The 22865-nt window shown below is 43.4% G+C and overlaps 2 protein-coding genes across 3 annotated transcripts in view; one reads left to right on the top strand and one right to left on the bottom strand.

Annotated features, from left to right (window-relative positions):
- Nucleotides 1-3442, top strand: part of plxnc1 (plexin C1) — a 115569-nt gene extending 112127 nt beyond the window's left edge. For both annotated transcript variants that reach the window (XM_048610423.1, XM_020515381.2), the window contains exon 34: nucleotides 1194-3442. In XM_048610423.1, the coding sequence (XP_048466380.1) occupies nucleotides 1194-1292 (99 nt within the window). In that variant the 3' untranslated portion in view covers nucleotides 1293-3442. The remainder of the gene's footprint in view (nucleotides 1-1193) is intronic.
- Nucleotides 3443-19609: 16167 nt separating this feature from the next.
- cep83 (centrosomal protein 83) overlaps nucleotides 19610-22865 on the bottom strand; it is a 50481-nt gene continuing 47225 nt past the window's right edge. Inside the window, exon 15 of the mRNA XM_048610559.1 lies at nucleotides 19610-22096. Within this exon, the coding sequence (XP_048466516.1) occupies nucleotides 21995-22096 (102 nt within the window). The 3' untranslated portion in view covers nucleotides 19610-21994. The remainder of the gene's footprint in view (nucleotides 22097-22865) is intronic.

The raw sequence follows: 22865 nt of genomic DNA, 5'->3' as shown, positions 1-22865 counted from the left end.
CTACCTTTTACAATTTATATCAGTGATTCAGATGTACATAGAAAGTTGCAGGCCGCTATGGATAGGTTGAGTGAGTGAGTAACAATCTGGCATATCATGTAAAAAAAATGTGATGTGTTCAACTTGGTAGGAAGAATTATGTCAGTGGAGGATGACTACAAGAATTCCAAGGTGCACGGGGGCTCTGAGTTGTAGGGCATGAATCACAAGATGTTAGTATGCAGATCCAGCAAGTTGTTAATAATGTTAACTGGATGCTGTCATTTATTACCTGAGGAATTGAACATTAAAGTAAGGAGGTTAGGCTTCAGTTATGCAGGGCATTGGTCGAACCACACCCTGAATACTGTGTGCAGCTTTGGCCTTCGTTTTTAAGGAAGGATGTAAATTCATTGGAGGTGGTTTACAAAATTGACACCTGGAATGAGTGGGTGGGTTTAAGAGGAAACTTTGTCCAGGGCTGGGCTTGTTTCCACTGGAGTTAAGGAAAATGAAGGATAACTGATTGAAGGTTATAAGATGCTCGACAACGTGGATGTGAAAAGGATGTTTCCTCTTGTGGGTGAGCCCAGAATTAGGGGGCATTGTTTTACAGTTAGTGAGGAGATCTTTTCTCAGGGGGCTGTGTGACTTTGCAACTCTTTGCCTCAAAGGTGGTGGAATCAGGGCCATTGAGTATTGTTAAGGTGGAGGTGGATAGATTCTTCTTAGGCAGGAGATCAGAGGTTATCAGGGATAGATGGAAATGTGGAATTCAAAATGCGTCAGTTCAGCCATTTTCTTATTGAAGGGCAGAATAGGGTCAGGAGGTCAAATGGCCTTATTCGGCTTTTATTTCATATGTTTGTGTGTTAATTTATGGGGCGCCACAAACCTAGCAATACTTTGATTCACTGGTCGTAGATGCTGGCTCTCTCACCCAAGTCAGAGTAGCCCAGGTCATGCAGAGGCCAATTTGAGATTAATAGACTGCAGACCTTTGATATCAGTGACCTCCATTGCTGGGGTCTGGCAGGGGGAAGGATCACATCATTTAAATACATGATAGCACGCACCTCAATAACAGTGGGCATGTCTTAGATGTAGGCCCAAGTGGGAAGGTAAGAAATAGTGCGTCTGTCACTGTCCATTTCATGCATAGTCAGCCTGCGATTTGGAATTTACAATGTATTACTCCCGAATTTGTTTTGCAGTTGGGTAAACTGGAGAATGAAGATATGCAAGGTATGAATGAGGGTATTGCCAAAATAAAGGAATACTTTGACAGCAAATCTAAGTGTGGATGGGAGTGAACAAATGCTCTGGGGTAAATACTACGCAAGAAGCGACCACGAAGAGATCTCAGGAGGTCTTACCCTCTTCAGGCACTGGTGTCTCTGAGAGTGTAATGAAAAATCCAAAACACTTTGAAACAAAGCTGTGCCTCCAGGAGAAAGGCTATTGTTTGATTTACCCAATGAGCACCTCACTCGTGAGATCAGGACTTCCACTGGTGATCAAAGTGACTTAGTTCAATCTGGTAACTGTGAGAGGTTATAGGCGTGCACTGTTCAATAAGACGCAGCAAAACAAAAAATGACCTCCTAATCATGACTCACTGGGCACTTTTTTTAAGGGTAATTACGTGGGGATTCCTGCTTTGTCCCTTGAAAACTCTACATTTTCTGTCATATTTACTAAATTCATATTCTGTAAAATGTACGAATAATTGTTTACTTCATAAAAAGAGTACATTTTTTCCTCAATAACTTGAAGAGATCTGATATTCTGTTGCTTTCATACAGGAAAACAACTGTATTTGTTACATTTACAATCAAAGATCTATAGTTAAGTTAATATGTGTTTTTGCACAAGTGTTATATATGTTAATTAAAATGCAAATAGAAGTGGTCATGTTTGCATATGGATGATGTATCTGTTTAACTGTAACCTTCTGTATTTTTAATATTCTAATGTTACTAACTACAAGAATCACAAATAATGTTTTATAATGTTGGCGATAGCAGACTGTTACTGGACATGAAAGTCTAATTACTGATTTGTTAGATTATTAAGTGGCACCAGACTGTATTGACCTATGGTACACGCTGCAATCAATGAAAATTAGCAACATAGGGCAACCATCAACCCTAGCAGAGGTACAGTTACTTACTTATTAAGCATTAACTTCATTGGATGATCACACCTTACCCTGACAACTTCTGCTGTGTGCCTCTCAATGTCACTCAAGGTTCAATTACAACTCCCTCTCCACTCCTTCGTCTCTCCAATTTCTCCTTTCCCCATTCACACACAGGAAGGAAGGAGGTCATTTGAAAATAATCGGAAAAGTTACTTGGGACAAACAGATAAAGTGCACAAACTTAAATTAGAACATATAAAGGCCCTGAGTAAATTAACAGTTTGAAAATCCAGTTAGCACTGGCCCAGAGCTTCAGACTACTGAGGGTAACACAAACAGGACAGCCAAAAGCATTAAACAGGACAATACCCCAAGAACTGCAGAAAGCAGCTCACTTTCTCCAGGGCAATTAGGGATGAGCAACAAATACTGGCTGAGCCAGTGGCACCCACATCCAGTGAATAAATAAAAAAATGCACAAACCTGTACCTAATCACGGGCAAATCAGCGGGAAATTTCAATTCGTGAAAACAGGGTATTTCACAAGAGCCTGGAGAGATATTGCCATAATTTCCTTATCATATTGTACCAGTGAAATAAAGGACCGGGTCTACCTGTCATGTTACATAACTTCATTTAACTTTGCCACTACCTCCGCCACACATCATTGCAGTGTGTCTGTTCCACCACAGCATGGAACCAGACCCTTCGGCCCAACTTGTCCATGCCAACCATGTTTCTTGAACTGAACTGGTCCCGTTCGCCAGCGTTTGGCCCATATCCCTCTAAACCTTTCCTGTTTATGTACCTGTCCATGTCTCTATGGATGCAATGCCCTCCAGCATCAGTGCACTATTAATACCTTGTTGTTGAAGTCCATTGGGTACAGTACCTACAAGCCAGTGTACTTCATAATTCAATGACATCTGTTCTCTTTTTGAGGATTAATAGCAGTGTTTTCTTTTATTATTTGTGTTATTGATTTTGTCCAATGAGAATGGACGATAGTTTTCTGTTGCCATTTTCACTGACTGGTCTTTCTCTGTCAGTTACTATATTCTTAAACATGCTCTGTAAACCTTGTTCATTTGATTTCACTAAAATAAATGGTTTGGCTCATTGTGTCTCCTTCTGAACTCCACCTTGTGCATTTATCACACGATGGCACATTCACTTTGATCGGAATATGTAAATATACTCATTGATATGTAAATATATGCAAATATCTCCTACTGGGACATCTGCTGTCAGGGTATGGCTCCTGACGAAGGAGCAGTGCTATGAAAGCTTGTGATTTTAAATAAACCCGCTGGACCATAATCTGGTGTCATATAACTTCTGATTTTATCCATCCCAGTCTAACACCAGCACCTCCACATTAAAAATGTCACCTGTTTTGGCAGGGGGGCTGGTGGGGGATGTTTGGAAAAGGGGAGAGTTAAGACCTAAAAACTGTTGCAGGATGGAAACGGCTCGTAAACCAAGCTCACAGCTATCACCCGTTTGGAGCCAGTTATTTAATTGTGTATGTAATCAAACAGTATAGCCGTGTTTCAGGCCAATAAACTCTGTCTGTCTGTCTGACTAATGAGGGACCTTTAATGTGATGGTCCCAGGTTCTACTCCTTGTTAGGGGTGATGCTTTCAAAACTGAAAAAGGGCTCTTGGGATGCTGTGGTAGTGTCCCTACCTCTGAGCCAGGAGGCCTGGGCCAAGTTCCACCTGCTCCAGAGGTGTGTAATAATATCTGTGATATTATCAGTTGATTAGAAAAGTATCTATAACCAAATAATTTCTTTAATAGCGTCCTAGATTCTGCAGAACTTGCCAAGGTCAGCAAGGTGAGAGTTTACCATGTCTTTTATAGTGAAGCTGCATACCTGTCTCCTTGCCTATGTGAAAGATTTGTGTTCACAGTGTTTACTCTGTTGTATGCTCCTCCTGTAGAATGTGGGAGGTAAGGGTCACCACTAGTGTCCCCACTGACTTCATCTGCGGGAAGTGCACCCAACTCCAGCTCCTCGGAAACCGTGTTAGGGAACTGGAGCTGGAGCTGGATGAACTTCGGATCATTCGGGAGGCTGAGGGGGTAATTGACAGGAGTTACGGGGAGGTAGTCACACCTCAGGTACAGGAAAAAAGTAGATGGGTTACAGTCAGGGGACGGAAAGGGAACAGGCAGACAGTGCAGGGATCCCCTGTGGCCATTCCCCTCAAAAACAAGTATACCGTTTTGGATACTGTTGCGGGGGACGACTTACCAGGGGTAAGCCATGGGGTACAGGTCTCTGGCACAAAGTCTGTCCCTGTTGCTCAGAAGGGAAGGTGCCAGGGTCCGTGATGTCTCGGATCGTGTTTTCGGGATCCTTAAGGGGGAGGGGGAGCAGCCCCAAGTCGTGGTCCACATAGGCACCAACGACATAGGTAGGAAAAGGGATGGGGACGTAAGGCAGAAATTCAAGAAGCTAGGGTGGAAGCTTAGAGCTAGAACAAACAGAGTTGTTATCTCTGGTTTGTTACCCGTGCCACGTGCTAGCGAGGCGAGGAATAGGGAGAGAGAGCAGTTGAACACGTGGCTACAGGGATGGTGCAGGAGGGAGGGATTCACATACCTGGATAATTGGGGCTCATTCTGGGGTAGGTGGGACCTCTACAAACGGGATGGTCTACACCTGAACCAGAGGGGTACCAATATCCTGGGGGGGAAATTTGCTAATGCTCTTTGGGAGGGTTTAAACTAATTCAACAGGGGGGTGGGAACCTGAATTGTAGCTCCAGTGTACAGGAGGTTGAGAGTAGTGAGGTCATAAATAAGGTTTCAAGGTCGCAGGAGTGTACCAGCAGGCAGGAAGGTGGTTTGAAGTGTGTCTACTTCAATGCCAGGAGCATCCGGAATAAGGTGGGTGAACTTGCAGCATGGGTTGGTACCTGGGACTTCGATGTTGTGGCCATTTCGGAGACATGGATAGAGCAGGGACAGGAATGGTTGTTGCAGGTTCCGGGGTTTAGATGTTTCAGTAAGATCGGGGAAGGTGGTAAAAGAGGGGGAGGTGTGGCATTGTTAGTGAAGGACAGTATTACGGTGGCAGAAAGGACATTTGATGACAACTCATCTACTGAGGTAGTATGGGCTGAGGTTAGAACCAGGAAAGGAGAGGTCACCCTGTTGGGAGTTTTCTATAGGCCTCCGAAAAGTTCCAGAGATGGAGAGGAAAAGATTGCAAAGATGATTCTGGATAGGAGCGAAAGTAACAGGGTAGTTGTTATGGGGGACTTTAACTTTCCAAATATTGACTGGAAACGCTATAGTTCGAGTACTTCAGATGGGTCAGTTTTTGTCCAATGTGTGCAGGAGGGTTTTCTGACACAGTATGTAGATAGGCCAACAAGAGGCGAGGCCACATTGGATTTGGTACTGGGTAATGAACCAGGCCAGGTGTTAGATTTGGAGGTAGGTGAGCACTTTGGTGATAGTGACCACAATTCGGTTACGTTTACTTTAGCGATGGAAAGGGATCAGTATATACCACAGGGCAAGAGTTATAGCTGGGGGAAAGGCAATTATGAGGCGATGAGGCAAGATTTAGGATGCATAGGATGGAGAAGGAAACTGCAGGGGCTGGGCACAATTGAAATGTGGAGCTTGTTCAAGGAACAGCTACTGCGTGTCCTTGAGAAGTATGTACCTGTCAGGCAGGGAGGAAGTGGTCGACGAGGGAACCGTGGTTTACTAAAGAAGTTGAATCTCTTGTCAAGAGGAAGAAGGAGGCTTATGTAGAGATGAGGCGTGAAGGCTCAGTGAGGGCGCTTGAGAGTTCCAAGTTAGCCAGGAAGGACCTAAAGAGAGAGCTAAGAAGAGCCAGGAGGGGACATGAGAAGTCTTTAGCAGGTAGGATCAAGGAAAACCCAAAACTTTCTATAGGTATGTCAGGAATAAAAGAATGACTAGAGTAAGATTGGGGCCGGTCAAGGACAGTAGTGGGAAGTTGTGCGTGGAGTCCGAAGAGATAGGAGAGGTGCTAAATGAATATTTTTCGTCAGTATTCACACAGGAAAAAGACAATGTAGTCGAGTAGAATACTGAGATACAGTCTATTAGATTAGACGGGATTGAGGTTCATAAGGAGGAAGTGTTAGCAATTCTGGAAGGTGTGAAAATAGATACGTCCCCTGGGCCGGATGGGATTTATCCTAGGATTCTCTGGGAAGCTAGAGAGGAGATTGCAGAGCCTTTGGCTTAGATCTTTATGTCGTCATTGTCTTCAGGAATAGTGCCACAAGACTGGAGACTAGAAAATGTTGTCCCCTTGTTCAAGAAGGGGAGTAGACACAACCCTGGTAATTATAGACCAGTGAGCCTTACTTCGGTTGTGGGTAAAGTGTTGGAAAGGATTATAAGAGATAGGATTTATAATCATCTAGAAAGGAATAATTTGATTAGGGATAGTCAACATGGTTTTGTGAAGGGTAGGTCGTGCCTCACAAACCTTATTGAGTTCTTCGAGAAGGTGACCAAACAGGTGGATGAGGGTAAAGCGGTTGCTGTGGTGTATTTGGATTTCAGTAAAGCGTTTGATAAGGTTCCCCATGGTAGGCTATTGCAGAAAATACGGAGGCATGGCATTGAGGGTGATTTAGCGGTTTGGATCAGAAATTGGCTAACTGTAAGACGACAGAGGGTGGTGGTTGATGGGAAATGTTCATCCTGGAGTTCAGTTACTAGTGGTGTACCTCAAGGATCTGTTTTGGGGCCACTGCTGTTTGTCGTTTCTATAAATGACCTGGATGAGGGCGTAGAAGGATGGGTTAGTAAATTTGCGGATGACACCAAAGTCGGTGGAGTTGTGGATAGCGCGGAAAGATGTTGCACGTTACAGAGGGACATAGATAAGCTGCAGAGCTGGGCTGAGAGGTGGCAAATGGAGTTTAATGCGGAAAAGTGTGAGGTGATTCACTTTGGAAGGAGTAACAGGAATACAGAGTACTGGGCTAATGGTAAGATTCTTGGTAGTGTGGATGAGCAGAAAGATCTTGGTGTCCATGTGCATAGATCACTGAAAGTTGCCACCCAGGTTGATAGCGTTGTTAAGAAGGCGTACAGTATGTTAGGTTTTATTGGTAGAGGGATTGAGTTTCGGAGCCATGAGGTCATGTTGCAGCTGTACAAAACTCTGGTGCGGCCGCACTTGGAGTATTGCGTACAGTTCTGGTCACCGCATTATAGGAAGGATGTGGAAGCATTGGAAAGGGTGCAGAGGAGATTTACCAGGATGTTACCTGGTATGGAGGAAAGGTCTTATGAGGAAAGGCTGAGGGTCTTGAGGCTGTTTTCGTTACAGAGAAGAAGGTTAAGAGGTGACTTGATAGAGACATACAAGATGATCAGAGGATTAGATAGGGTGGACAGTGGGAGCCTTTTTCCTCGGATGGTGATGGCTAGCACGAGGGGACATAGCTTTAAATTGAGGGGTGATAGATATAGGACAGGTGTCAGAGGTAGGTTCTTTACTCAGAGAGTAGTAAGGGCGTGGAATGCCCTGCCTGCAAAAATAGTAGACTCGTCCACTTTAAGGGCATTTAAATGGTCATTGGATAAACATATGGATGATAATGGAATAGTTTAGGTTAGATGGGCTTCAGATTGGTTTCACAGGTCGGCGCAACATCGAGGGGCGAAGGGCCTGTACTGCGCTGTAATGTTCTATGTTTTATGTTCTATGTTCTAGTCTGACCCCAAGGCTTCACAGGTGATTCCCAACATTTTGGAAGTAATTCCGTCTGCCGCAGACTTTACTCACCCTGACCTCAATCTTTCCTGCTGTCAGCCTTCACTGCAGCTAATGCAGTTGCAACAGGAGCTCTGATGAGAAACGCCATAAGCACCTAACCAGAACCAGCTGTAGCAACAACATTCACAACAATGGTCTCTCTGCAATCATTAACCGCTCCTCAAGACAGAGGGGATGGACAGAGAACCTGAGCTCATCGAACATAGAACATAGAACTGTACAGCACGATGTTGTGCCGAACTTTTACCCTAAACCTAAGGTCTGTCTAACCTCCACCCCTACCTTATACTAACATCCATATGCCAATCTAATAGCCGCTTAAATGCCCCTAATGAGGCCGACTCCACTACCCTCTCCGGCAATGCATTCCACGCCCCTACCACTCTCTGAGGAAAGAACCTACCTCTGACGTCTCCCCTATATCTACTTCCATTCACTTTAAAACTATGCCCCCTTGTAATAGCTACCTCTACCCTAGGAAAAAGTCTCTGGCTGTCCACTTTATCTATACCTCTGATCATTTTGTACAAATCTATCAAGTCCCCTCTCATTCTTTGTTGTTCCAAAGAGAAAAGCCCTAGCTCTCTCAACCTTTCCTTGTAAGACCTTCCCTCCATTCCAGGCAAACATCCTGGTAAATCTCCTCTGCACCTTTTCCAACGCTTCCATATCTTTCCTGTAATGAAGCGACCAGAACTGAACACAATACTCCAGATGTGGCCAAACCAGGGTTTTGTATAGCTGGAGCATAACTTCACGGCTCTTGAACTCAATTCCTCTATTAATGAAAGCTAACACACCATAGGCCTTCTTAACAGCTCTATCCACCTGGGTGGTAGCTTTCAGGGAACTGGACATGAACCTGAGATCCCTCTGCTCCTCCACACTGCCAAGAATCTTTCCGTTAACCCTGTACTCTGCTTTCAAATTTGTCCTTCCAAAATGTCCTTCCTCACACTTTTCAGGGTTAAACTCCATCTGCCACTTCTCAGCCCAGCTCTGCATCCTATCAATGTCCCTTCGTAACCTTCCACGCTATCCACATTCGACCCACCATCGTATCGTCCGCGAACTTACTAATCCACCCTTCCACTCCTACATCCAAATCATTTACAAAAATCACAAATAGAAGAGGACCCAGAACAGATCCTTCTGGTACATCACTCGTAACTGAGCATCATGTTGAATATTTTCCTTTGTCTTCTGAGGGTCAGCCAATTCTGAATCCAATCTGCCACATTTCCCCTATCCCATGCCTCCTTACTTTCTGCATGAGCCTACCATGGGGAACCTTACCAACACCTTACTTAAATCCATGTATACCACATCCACTGCTCTACCTTCATCCACATGTTTGGTCACCTCTTCAACGAATTCAATAAGGTTTGTGAGGCATGATCTACCCCTCACAAGTCTATGCTGACTATCACGAATCAAACTGTGCCTATCCAAGTGATCATAAATCCTATTTCTCAGAGCCCTTTCCAATAATTGGCCCACCATTGAAGTAATTGGCCTGTAATTTCCAGGGTTATCCCTATTCCCTTTTTTGAACAAGGGAATGACGTTTGCTACTCTCCAATCTTCCGGCACTATACCCGTGGACCGTGAGGACGAAAAGATCATCGCCAAAGGCCCTGCTATCTCTTCCCTCGCTTTCCATAGGATCCTTGGATAAATCCCATCAGGCCCGGGGGAACTTAACTATCTTCAAGTTCCTCAAAAATCCTACTATATCTTCCTTACCAACATCAACCTCCTCTAGCCTACCAGCCTGTTTCACATTGTCCTCCCCTACAACTAGGTCCCTCTCAGCTGTGAATACCGAATAACAGTATTAATTAAGGACCTCTCCTATTTCTTTAGGCTCCATACACAAATTCCCTTTACAATCCTTGATCAGCCCTACCCTTTCTCTGGTCATTCTCTTATTCCTCACATGTAAAAAGCCTTGGGGTTTTCCTTGATCCTATCTGCCAAGGTTTTCTCATGCCCCCTTATAGCTCTCCTGAGCACGTTCTTCAGCTCCTTCCTGGCTAACTTGTATCCCTCTAGAGCCTTATCCGATCCTTGTTTCTAAACCTTATATAAGCATCCTTCTTCCTCCCAACTAGTTGTTCGACCTCTCTTGAGAACCAAGGCTCCCTCACTCAACCGCATCTTCCCTGCCTGCTAGGGACAAACATTTGAGCACATGCAGTATGCATTCCTTAAACAATCTCCACATTTCTATAGTGCTCTTCCCTGACAGCATCTGTTCCCAATTTATGTTACCCAGTTCTTGCCTAACAATTGTAATTTCCCCTCCAATTATAAACCTTACCCTGCTATATGTACCTATCCTTTTCCGTGACTATTGTAAAAGTAACAGAGTTATGATCGCTACCACCAAAATGCTCTCCTACCAACAGGTCTAACACTTGGCCCGGTTCATTGCCAAACACCAAATCCAAAGTGGCCTCCTTGTGTTGGTCGCACTGGACAAAATCCGCTCCATCTAAACTATTACAACTAAAAAGTTTCCAATCAATATTTGGAAAGTTGAAGTGACCCATGACTACAACCCTGTGACTTCTGCACCTTTCCAGCATCTGCCTCTCCACTTCTCTGCAATGATTAGGGGGTCTGTAAAAAAAGCCCCCAACAAAGTGACTGCTCCTTTCTTGTTCTGGACCTCAACCCAAACTGACTCTGTAGACATATCATTCTCGAACTGTCTTTCTGTAGCTGCTATACTAGCCCTGACTAACAATGCCACACCCCCGCCTCTTTTACCGCCCTCCCTATTTCTTTTAAAGCATCTAAATCCCAGAACTTCCAACAACCATTCCTGTCCCTGAGTTACCCAAGTTCCTGTAATGGCCACAACATCGTAGTTCCAAGTACTGACCCATGCTCCAAGTTCATCCGCCATATTTCTGATACTTCTAGCATTGAAGTATACGCACTTCAAACCATCCGTGTCCACAATTACGCTCCATCGACCGTATTTCTTTATTAACAACCTCACTCCCTTATCCACTCCACACTCCCCACCAGCCCCACCACCCCCAGCACTTTTCCCTGCAACTGCAGGAAGTGCTACACCTGCCCCTACACCTCCCCCCTCACCCCCATCCTAGGCCCCAAGAAGACCTTCCACATCAAACAGATGTTCACTGGCACATCTGCTAATGTGGTATACTGCATCCGTTGTTCCCGTTGTGGCCTCCTCTACATCAGGGAAACCAAGCGGAGACTTGAGACTGCTTTGTGGAACACCTATGCTCAGTTCGCGACAAATGACTGCACCTCCCAGTCGCGAACCATTTCAACTCCCCCTCCCACTCCTTGGACGACATGTCCATCCTGAGCCTCCTGCAGTGCCACAACGATGCTACCTGAAGGTTGCAGGAACAGCACCTCATATTTCGCTTGGGAACCCTGCAGCCCAATGGTATCAATGTGGACTTCACAAGCTTCAAAATCTCCCCGCCCCCAACCGCATCCCAAAACCAGCCCAGCTTGTCCCCGCCTCCCTAAACTGTCCGTCCTTCCTCCCACCTATCCACTCCTCCCACCTCAAGCCCCATCCCCACCTTCTACCTACCAGCGTCATCCCCGCCTCCTTGACCTGTCTGTCCTCCCTGGACTGACCTATCCCCTCCCTAACTCCCCACCTACACTCACCTTTACTGGCTCCATCCCCGCCTCTTTGACCTGTCTGTCTCCTCTCCACCTATCTGCTCCTTTATCCATCTTCCATCCGCCTCCCCCCCTCTCTATTTATTTCAGAATCCCCTTCCCCTCCCCCATTTCTGAAGAAGGATCCAGACCCGAAACGTCAGCTTTCCTGCTCCTCTGATGCTGCTTGGCCTGCTGTGTTCATCCAGCTCTACACCTTGTTATCTCACTCCCTGTTGTGTCTGTTGGAAGGCTGAATATCTCATCCTCTGAATTATAAATCCGGTTCCCCACCCCCTGCCAATCTAGTTTAAACCATTCCGTATAGCTCGAGCAAACCTCCCTCCCAGGATATTTGTGCCCTTCCGGTTCAGGTCCTTCCTGTACAGGTCCCACCTTCCCCAGAATGTGCTCCAATTACCCACATAATGGAAGCCCTCCCTCCTACACCAGCCCTGTAGCCATGTGTTTAGCTGCACTCGCTCCCTATTTCTTACCTCGTTATCACGTGGCACTGGTAGTAATCCAGAGATAACTACCCTGTTTGTCCTGGACTTCAGCTCCCAACCTAACTCCCTGTATTCGTTTTTCACATTCTCAGTCCTTTTCCTACCTATGTCATTGGTACCGATGTGTACCATGACTGCTCGTTGCTCACCCTCCCCCTTAAGGATCTTGAAGACACGATCCGAGACATCACAGACCCTGGCACCCGGGAGGCAACATACGATCCGTTTGTCTCATTCAAGCTCAATGGGCAAGACAGGAAGTAGAGAGAACCAGCACCCTCAATGTGATGGGGTTCAGACCAGAGTGTCTGAGGCTTTCAAAACAGGTCATTACTTATTCACAGCCTCCTGAAACAAGACCTTCTGTAAGGGTAAAGTGGACACGCATTGCTGGTGACCATGTTGCAGCTGTACAGGACATTGGTTAGGCCACTTTTGTAATATTGCATTCAATTCTGGTCTCCCTGCTATAGAAAAGATGTGAGATATGAAAAGGTTCAGAAAACATTTACAAGGATGTTGCCAGGGTGGCGAGGGTTTGAGCTATCGGGAAAGGCTGAAAAGGCTGGAGCTATTTTCCCTGGAGCATAGGAGGCTGAGGGGTGACCTCATAGAAATTTATACACTTATGAGGGGCATGGATAGGGTAAGTAGCCAAAGTCTTTTCCCCAGAGTAAGGGAGTCCAGGACTAGAGGGCATAGTTTTAAGGTGAGACGGTAAAGATTTAAAAGGGACCTAAGAGGCAACTTTTTCACATAGAGGGTGGTGCGTGTATGGAATGAGCTGCCAGAGGAAGTGGTGGAGGCTGGTATAATTACAACATTTAAAAGGCATCTGGATGGGTATATGAATAGGAAGGATTTAGAGGGATATGGGCCAAATGCTGGCCAATGGGACAAGATTTATTTAGGATAGCTGGTCAGCATGGATGAGTTGGACCGAAGGGTCTGTTTCCGTGCTGTACAACTTTATGACTCCTGCCAGCAACCTGTAGGATTAGACAATCTGCTGTCCAAAACTGTATCTCCCAGGTCACAAACACCATGTTCTACCACAGTGACAGTGTTGAAGGGCTATCGGGGATTAAATGACAATGTGGAGTAATCAGACCAGGCATGAGTTTATCAAGTGGCCCAGCAGACCTCCACTTCGAATGTTTGTCTGAAACCAACCTGCCACAGAGGGCTGGAGCAGCTGGCTTCCCACACTCAGGGAGCACACACCACACGGCAGATCAGCCGAGAGGATTTACCAGTCAGAGGGACTCTACTGCCAGTGTTCAGCTCAAACATGTACGGGAATCCGTAAAGTGGCATGACTCCTTCATTCTGTTACAATCAAATCCGCCACAGGTCTTCCCCAGGCTTGAACAGGTGTCTCCTTAGAGACAAGCTTGTCTCCTTGTCTCTGAAGACACAGCTCTTGAATCCCATGAGGGGTCCTACCATAGGTGTAGAGAACAGTAAGAGATACATGACCACAATCTCCTGACAAAGTGCTGTAATCTTTGATCAAGCCATTCAAGACCTGCACAGTCTGGAGATACTTTCAGTGTTCTTCATCTGCTCTCCATGTTGGCAAATACCAATTCCCTAATGCTACACCCATTTCCCTGCAACATCTGGATATTAAGGATACCTACATCCAGTTTCTCCTTATTGACTACAGCTCCATCTTCAACACTATAATCCCAAGCAAATTAATCTCCAAACTTTGAGACCTAGGTCTCTACTCCACCCTCTGCAACTGGATCCTCGACTTCCTGACCCACAGACCGCAATCAGTGAGAATAGACAATAACACATCCCTCAAGACAATCCTCAACACTGGCACCCCGCAAAGCTGTGGACTCAGCCCCTTACTGTACTCCCTGTACACTCATGACTGTGTGACGAGATTTCGTCCTAACTCCATCTACAAGTTTGCTGATGACACTACTGTTGTATGCCGGATCTCAATCAATGACAAGACAGAACACAGGAAAGAGATGGTTGTGCTTGGTGACATGGTGCAAAGATAACAATCTCTCCCTCAATGTCAGCAAAACTAAAAAGCTGATCATCGACTTCAGGAAGCAAGGAAGAGGACATGCCCCTGTCTACATCAATGGAGCTGTGGTGAAGATGGTCAAGAGTGCAAAGTTCCTAGAAGTGACAATCACCAATAATCTGTCCTGGTCTGCCTACATTTATGCAATGGTCAAGAGGCACAACAACCCCTCTTCTGCTTCAGGAGGCTAAGGAAATTCAGCATGCCAATAAGGACCCTCACCAACATTTACCAATGCATCAAAGCTTGGTACAGCAACTGCTCTGCCCAGGACTATAAGAAATTACAGCAAGTTGTGAACACAGCCCAGACCATCACGGAAGGCAACCTTCCATCCATTGACTCCATCTACAATTCTCACAGCCAACATCATCAAAGACCCTTCCCACCCCGGTTATAATCTCTTCCAACCTCTTCCATCAGGCAGAAGCTTAAATACACGTACCAACAGATTGAAGAATAGCTTCTTCCCCGCTGTTATAAAGACTGCTGAATGGACCTCTCGAATTTCAAATCTAATGTTGATTTTGCTTTGTGCACTCCTTCTGCAGCTGTAACTATGTATTCCTCACTCTGTTCAATCACCCTATGATCTTTGTCTGTTATGATCTGCCTGTACTGCATGCAAAACAAAATTTTTCACTGTACCTAGGTATGTGTGACAATAATAAATCAAATTAAATCATGGTCTGCTCAACATGGTGCTGCAGAGGCAAATGGAGCTGCAAAAGCAGGAAGCTACAGGAAGATTAACATCTGGGGAGGAAAGAGTTTTAACACTGCTGCAGCCACACATTCGACCACCAGAGAAGCCAATGACAGCCTCACACTTCAGCGCGTCAATGTATATTTCAGCAATTTGGTAGTACAGCCAGAAACACCATTGTAATAGTTCAAAATCCAACCAGTATATTTGTTGTGTCTTCCAACCTGGTTATACCAATTACCTCAACACCAAGTGAAATTCAAGATACAACAAATCAGAGACTAGAAGAACGAGAAGTTCAAACAATGTCCTAGCTCATTCAAATAAACATAACACCACGAACACTGTTTTTACAGCTACACAATTTGCTTTGAGCACTTATTCAATCCCCTCATCTGCTTCCAACAACTGTTATGAGGTGCTATCCTTACGATAGTTTTGCATTCTAGTCTTTTGATCTGGGGATCACTGGCTAGGCCAGCATTTATTACACATCTCTAATTGCACTTGAGAAGGTGGTGGTGAGCTGCCTTTAACTGCTGTAGATACATCCACAATGCTGTTGGGAACAGAGCTCCAGAACTGCGTTTTGACTTCCACATTCCCATGTACCTCCAATACCCCTTGATTCTCCTGCCTAACAGGAATCTATCGACCTCTCAATTACTCCAACTTCAATGCCTTCTATTCCAAAGTTGTACAACTCACTGAAAGAAAATAGTTCTCCTCATCTTTGTCCTGAAAGAGTGACTCTCATTTTCAGATAGACTGCCCTGCTCTGGACTCATCTACAGCATCCCTTCCACGTCCACCTCATCAAGACCATTCAGAATCTTGTAAACTTCAATCAAGTCATTCTTCCAATCTCCAATGGAAACAAGCTCAGTCTGTCCAACTCTTCCTCATAAGACAACCCACTCATTTCAGGTATCAATCTAATAAACCTCTTCTGAACCATCTGCACCACGCTTACTTCCTTCCTTATTAAGGAGGCCAAAACTACACATAATATTTGAGATGTGGACTCACCAATGCCTTGTATAACTGAATCCTTACTTATATATTCAATTCCTTTTGTGACAAAAGGTAGCATTCCATTAGCATTCCTGATTCGATGCTGCACCTATATACTAACCCTTTGTGACTCATGCACTAGAACACCCAATTTTCTCTGCACTTCAGAATTCCGCACCCGTGCACCATTTAAGTAATACTCTGCTTTTTCATTCTTCTTGCTAAAATGAACAACTTCTCATTTTCCCACATTATACCCAATCTGCCAGATTTTTGCTCATTCAATTTATCTATATCTGTCTACAACCTCATGTCTTCTTCAACACACTTTCCTTCCTTCCTATCTTAGCTTTTTCTGTGAATTGCTACCAAGCCTCTGCACATCTTATCTCTCATTGATGTGAATTGCAACACATTGAAGCCCCTACAGCAGCCCCCTGTAGGATTTCACTTGTCAATCAGAAAAAGCCATATTTATGAATAATCGATTTTCTGCCAGTCAGCCAATCTTCTATCCAGTCTAATTTGTTACTCCTAAAAAAGTTTTTCCTGCAATCATTCCATGCTATTCCTCACCTTTACAACATATAGTTGTGCAAATTATTCCTTTCCCAGTTAATTCTATTTTAAATGAATTGAACCTGTCTCCCTCACACTTTCATACAGCGCATTCCAGATACCACCCATTTACTGCGTGAAAACTTTTCCCATACTACCATTGCCTCTTTTACCAATTACCTTGAATGCTGTCCAGTTGATCCTTTCATCAGAGAACTTTTCTCCCCATCTACTTCATCCAGACATGACATGATACCTCCATCAAATGGAAGTTCCTCATTGCTGGAAATGCTTTTGAGAATCTTTTTTTGCAAACTCTAATACTTTCACATTGTTTCTAAGTGTTCTATCCAGAACTGAAGATAAAGCAGTTTTTATTTCCCCTTGCTCTCATACTCTATGCTCCTATTAATAAAGCCAAGAACACCGTACACTTCATTAAGCACTTTCTTGACATGTCCTGCTGCCTTCAATGATTTATGCAATATATCCAAGATCTCTCTGCTTCTGCGCCCCTTTAGCATTGTGCCTTTTATTTCACTACATTTTGGAGTTCTATTAAAATGGATTATTTCACCCCTCTCCGCATTACATTTCATTTGTGACTTGTCTACTCATTGCACTAACCTATCACTGTATTTTTGGAGTTCTACATCATCCTCCTCATGGTCCATAATACATCCAAGTGTGTATTCTTTATGAATTCTGAAAAGGGTTTTGATATAATGGGCACAATGTCATCAATATATATGAAGAAAAGCAGGGGATCCTAGCAGTTACGTTTGTATGTTGCCATCATTCTGAAAAACAGCTGTTCATCATGTCCTATCACTTGCTCAAGCATCCAAGTTGCCATAATTACTATTGCTAGAGCTCTAACTTTGCCTACACAAGTCTATTTCATGAAATGCCTTTTGGAAATCCATCAAACCGACAGTGCAGCCATAATGGGCCAAATGGCACCATAACAATTTTGAGATTCTGAACAGCAATACGCAGCTATACTCATCAAAAGACACAAACAGTGAACCACCTTCACTGATCAACACCTAAATTGTGCTTTAGGATTAGCCTTATTGGTACCCTCGTAATTAGGGCCCAGAGCCATTTGTTCACTGTGCTTGGTGTTGAACTGAGGTGTATTAAAGCCATCCTGAAAGATAATTGCTCTCCTGATCAGATCATTTCTTCCTGTATGTCATGCAAACTCATTAAAGTGCCAAAGGCTGTTACTTCTAGGACCAGAAACGTTCCCAGCCTACCTCAGATTATAAAGTCTTATAGCATGGAAACAGATCCTTCGGTCCAACTCATCCGAGCTGACCAGATATCCCAATCTGACCTAGTCCCATTTGCTAGCATTTGGCTCATATCCCTCTAAACTTTTCCTATTCATGTACCATGCAAATATCTTTTATATGTTGTAATTGTACCCGCCTCCACCACTTCCTCTGGCAGCTCTTTCCACACACGCACCAGCCTCTGTGTGAAAAAGTTGCCCCTTGGGTTCTTTTTAAATCTTCCCCCGCTCACCTTAAACCCTCCAGTTTTGGACTCTCCATCCTGAGAAAAAGACTATTTATCCTATATCCATACCCCTCATGATTTCATAAACCTCTATAAGGTCACCCGTCAGCCTCTGACACTCCAGGAGAAAAAATCATTCCCTGCGAAAACACTGATTCTTAGTCATGTCAGTGGAACTTGTGGAGGCAGTGACTACTGCTGGGAATAGCGATGGTGCTATAGGGAGTTCACCAGGAAATTTAACACTAAACAAGCCCACATTTATTATCAACACAGAAACATTCATGCAGTTTATGCGCCCTGACTTGCATCTTGTTTACAATCATTCTAACTTACACATTGACTGTGCTGCATACAGTATTGTCATCAGTGGACAAATCAATATTTGATGCATACATGATGGTGTCAGATGTAAAAGGAATAGTACTGTGGTTGCATTGATTAAGACACCTAAACCTGGTCACAAAAACCACCCAACAGGAAATGGGTGAGCTGGACATCTGGTCCTCAAACCTCTGTCTCAAATTCAAACTAAGTGAATAGATGTATTGTCAACCTGATTTCTCTGTGGCAGTCTGCCCGCTAGTCAGGGTTAATAGTCTAAAGTGGTATTTAACATTTCAGCCACACACACTCGCTACATTATCCAGCCTGTATTCTGCCTTCAAAGATGGCTTTTTCCATAATCAGATGCAGTGTACCTTTCTAATGTAACTTTGATTCCAGTTATACATACACATGCCTTGCCCTCCATCATAAAGTCAGAAGTGGGGGTGTTTACCAATGATTGCACAGTGTTCAGCATTATTCACAACTCCTCAGAAGCAGTCCATGTCCAAACGCAACAAGACCTGGACAATATTCATGCTTGGGCTGAAAACTGCCAAGTAACATTTTTGCCACACAAATGCTAGGCAATGACCACCTTCAATAAGAGACAAACTACCACCCCTTGACGTTTAATGGTATTATCACTACTGAATCACCCACTAACAACAACTTAGGGGTTCCCACTGACCAGAAGCTGAACTGGACCCACCACAGTGGCAACAAGAGCAGGTCAGAGGCTAGGAATACTGCTGAGGGTAAATCACCTCCTGACTCCTTGCCCACAATCTTAGGACACAAACCAGGAGTGCGATGGAATATTCCCCACTTGCCTGGATGGGTGCAGCTCCAACAACTCTCAAGAAGATTGGCACCATCCAGGACAAAGCGGCCCGCTTGACTGTCATCACATCCACAAACATCCTTTTCCTCCACCAGTGACGCTCAGTAGCAGCAGTGTGTATGTACTATCTACAAGATGCACTTCAGAAATTCGACAAAGATCCTTATGCAGCACTTTCCAAGTGCACAACCAATTCTATCTAGATAGACTAGGGCAATAAATACGTGGGAACACCACCACCTGCAAGCTCTCCTCCGAGCCACTCACCATCCTGACTTGGAAGTAGATCACTGTTCCTTCACTGTCGCTGGGTCAAAATGCTGGAATTCCCTCCCTAATGGCATTGTGGGTCAACCCACAGCACATGGACTGCAGCGGTTCAAGAAGGCAGCTCCCCACCACCTTCTCAAGGGGCAACTAGGGCCGGGTAATAAATGCTGGCTTAGCCAGCCATGCCCATGCCCCACAAGTGAATTTTAAAAAAAATGCATAATACACACTTCATGCAAAGTGTTTATTTGAAAAGTATTACAACATCAGTGGCAAGTGATTTTTTTCCCCAAAGTTATGACAATTAATTAAATATCTGAATTGTACAAAACAGTTGTAGCAATAGAAAAATCATGTATTTAAAAAACTTTGAAACAAAATCATGAGTAACAAACATGTTGAAAATTTTTTGATGCAAATTTAAAATAAATTAGAAATATTTTGTAAAATGTCACATTTGGAATAATTATGTATAAAAATGCAAATAAAATTTCACAACTCATTACCACTCTTGCTGCTGTTCTTGACATGGGCTTTTCGCACTGTGTGCCAATACTTACTAAACACAGAACACAGGCCCTAATGTATGAACTTACAGCTTAATTAATGCAATTATTTACAGACACACCATGACACAATTCAGTAGCTGTAGAAAAATAAATAAAGCTGTAAACTTCTGAACAAACACATCACCACAGTCAAATAGAGAACATTTGTGCATTTGCAAACATAATGTTTTTTAGAGTAAAACTATGTCTGGTCTTCTGTAGAAATTCTAAAAGACTCAATATATAATTGACATATATACTTGGTTTTTATAAAATGCAGAAAGGAGAAATAAACTAAGCAAAACAATGTGCTGTTGAATGCTGCTAGACAGTTGGGCTTCAATTTCCTGTCATGCCACATTCACAGGAAAGCCTGTCACTGCGGGTTCATATATTTTGTTATCTGGTGTTAGATTTCCCCATGCTGTGCAGGAACACCGGATGTAGCCATGAATGGCGTTGTTTTGCTTCAAGGTAGCACAAAGAAACTTGGAAATGAACGAGTTTTATTCCACTTAAAATCTCACTTTTCTCCCTTTTAATTTCCCTCCACCACATCTAATTCCCAATGTGTTAGATTTGGGAATTTTAAAACCTCAGCAGCATTTTGTGTTTGTGTATAATCTTCTTTTATTCCTCCAAGTGTAATTTAAAAGGCTGTTTTCAAACTTTAGATTAAGCAGAGAAAACACAAACACGACTCACGTCAGTAAAGCTGGTTAAAAAGGGCAGGATTCTGTAATTGAAGGCAAGTCACCTCTTTATCCTAGAAGAGAAAGTAAATTGATACTTTGAGTGAGAGATTTTCTGTTCCGAGAACAGGCAACTTGAGACAAAATCCCAACTTTTCTTAGAAAAGGCACTAAAGAACGAAATAGCTAGGAGGAGGCCATTCATTGCCTTGCCTCCATGCCACCATTCAATCAAGATCATAGTTCATCTGTACCTAATCGCCATTTACTAATCGTAATGTGGTTTCCTTTGATACCCTAACCAATAAAACTCTTTCTATAACAAAAACAGATATTGTTGGAGAAGCTCAGCAGGTCTGGCAGCATCTGTGGACAGAAAGCAGAGTTGACACTGAGTCCAGTGATCCTTAATCAGAACTGGATCCAAGGTCACTGGATTTGAAATGTTGACTCTGTTTCTTCTCCATGGATGCTGCCAGGCCAGCTGAGATTCCCCATCAATTTCTGTTTTTGTTTCAGGTCTTCAGTATCTGCAGATTTTTGTTTTAAGTTTAGTATAAAACTCCATCCATCTTTGGTTCAATAGATGTTTCCATGGTCAATGTCAACAGGTTCTCGTAGGGAGAGGGAGTGTTCCTGGTTCCATTAGTATGACTGAATTGCATCTGACTTGAATGGTGATCATCAGCGCTTTGGAAAAGGAGCAGCTTTCTAACGTGCTCCCTTTCTTTTTTCACACTGGAAACACCCAAAACAAATGTTAAGTAATTGAGCTATCAGGGACTATATTTGCACAGTATCTTATTACACAGGCTAGAAAGTTGAGTAGAAATTGTCTAACTAACCTCTAAGTTTGGCAAAATGTAGTGATTAAGGAAGCAAAATAACTGGAGGCAGAGGGAAGTATCTGTAATATTCCACCTGTATATTTTCAGTGCCGCATACGTTGAGAAAAACAGCTTTTCTGCAGCATCTTACAGACTTCCCAACACAGTTTAATCTTTCTTCAGACTTCTACAAGTGCAGAGTTGCAAAGACAGAAGAATGCTCCTTCATAAAATCCTTATTAAATCTCGCTCACCAGGTGAAAATACGGAAAAGAATGACTGTAAATTGTGAAATAATGTAGTTCATCAATCAACACACTGGGCTCTCAGATTAGAATTTATATCAAGGCACAAGAATTGATTGTAAAGACTTGAGATACTCTGCAGCTTCATGTAAATCTGTTTCATATGGTGTGTTCAACCTGTAAACAATTAGCTCCAAATTCAAAACTGCAACTAGTTGCTAGCACCAGACAAATGATTTCAAGTCAAACAAGAGCAGAATGAATCCAAAGATACTGGAAGTCTCACAGCTCTGTAAACATTGATCAATTGAGAGCACCAAGTTCTTGTAACTGCTGTTTCTGATTAGTCTCCAGTTCCTCCAATCGCTTGCGGAGCAGACCCAGCTCTCTTTGATGTTGTTCTTCCTTGAAGAGAGAAAGGTCAAGGCAATGTTGAAGAGGTGTACAATTATAAAACACTGCTTAACACTTTCAAAAGGTGATACTTCTATAATCAGTTTTATTCTCTTTCAATAACATTCTAAACCATCAGCTCATTATAATATTTAAAGGCACCTAATCCAAGAAATGTCAAATGACACCATCACAGCCCCACCTTTGACCAACTGTCAGTCTGTAATGTTACATAACAGGGCAGGTTCCTCAGACAACCGAGATTTCAGGGATGCCTGCTTTGCCTCCACTGAGGAGCTGAATGGCCCACTACTCTTCCTATAAGCAACAGAACCATCACCTTTCTACATCATGTAAAGGTGGCCTCTATCCTTAGAGTTATTTTCTATAAGACACAAGAGCAGAATTTGGGCCCATTCAGCCCGTCAAGACTCCTTTACCACTCAAAATTCAGTTTATTTTAACCAGCAAAACCCAGGATAAAAATCAAGACCCCATAAACTTATTCCATTATGCTTGAATTAATGTAAAGAAACAAATCTAATGAAATATGCTTTTACTGTACAAACCAAAGAAAGTGTCAACTTGTTTTAAACCAAATTTTCAACATGAGTATTTAAATAGAGTGTTTCCATATTAGTCACTGAGAATGATCAGTTCCAACAGGCAGCAGGCTGGTGAGTACAGTTTCTATTGTATTAGTTGCTCAGACAGTGAGGAACTGTAAAGAGGAAATATCTACCTTTTGGTGCTCAGGTGACTTCTCTAAACAATTCCTTAT

Source organism: Rhincodon typus, chromosome 22 (assembly GCF_021869965.1).
Source record: "Rhincodon typus isolate 14 chromosome 22, sRhiTyp1.1, whole genome shotgun sequence".
Taxonomy (NCBI): Eukaryota; Metazoa; Chordata; class Chondrichthyes; order Orectolobiformes; family Rhincodontidae; genus Rhincodon; species Rhincodon typus.
The sequence above is the reverse complement of the archived record's forward strand: the minus strand, read 5'-3'. Positions and strand labels throughout refer to the sequence as shown.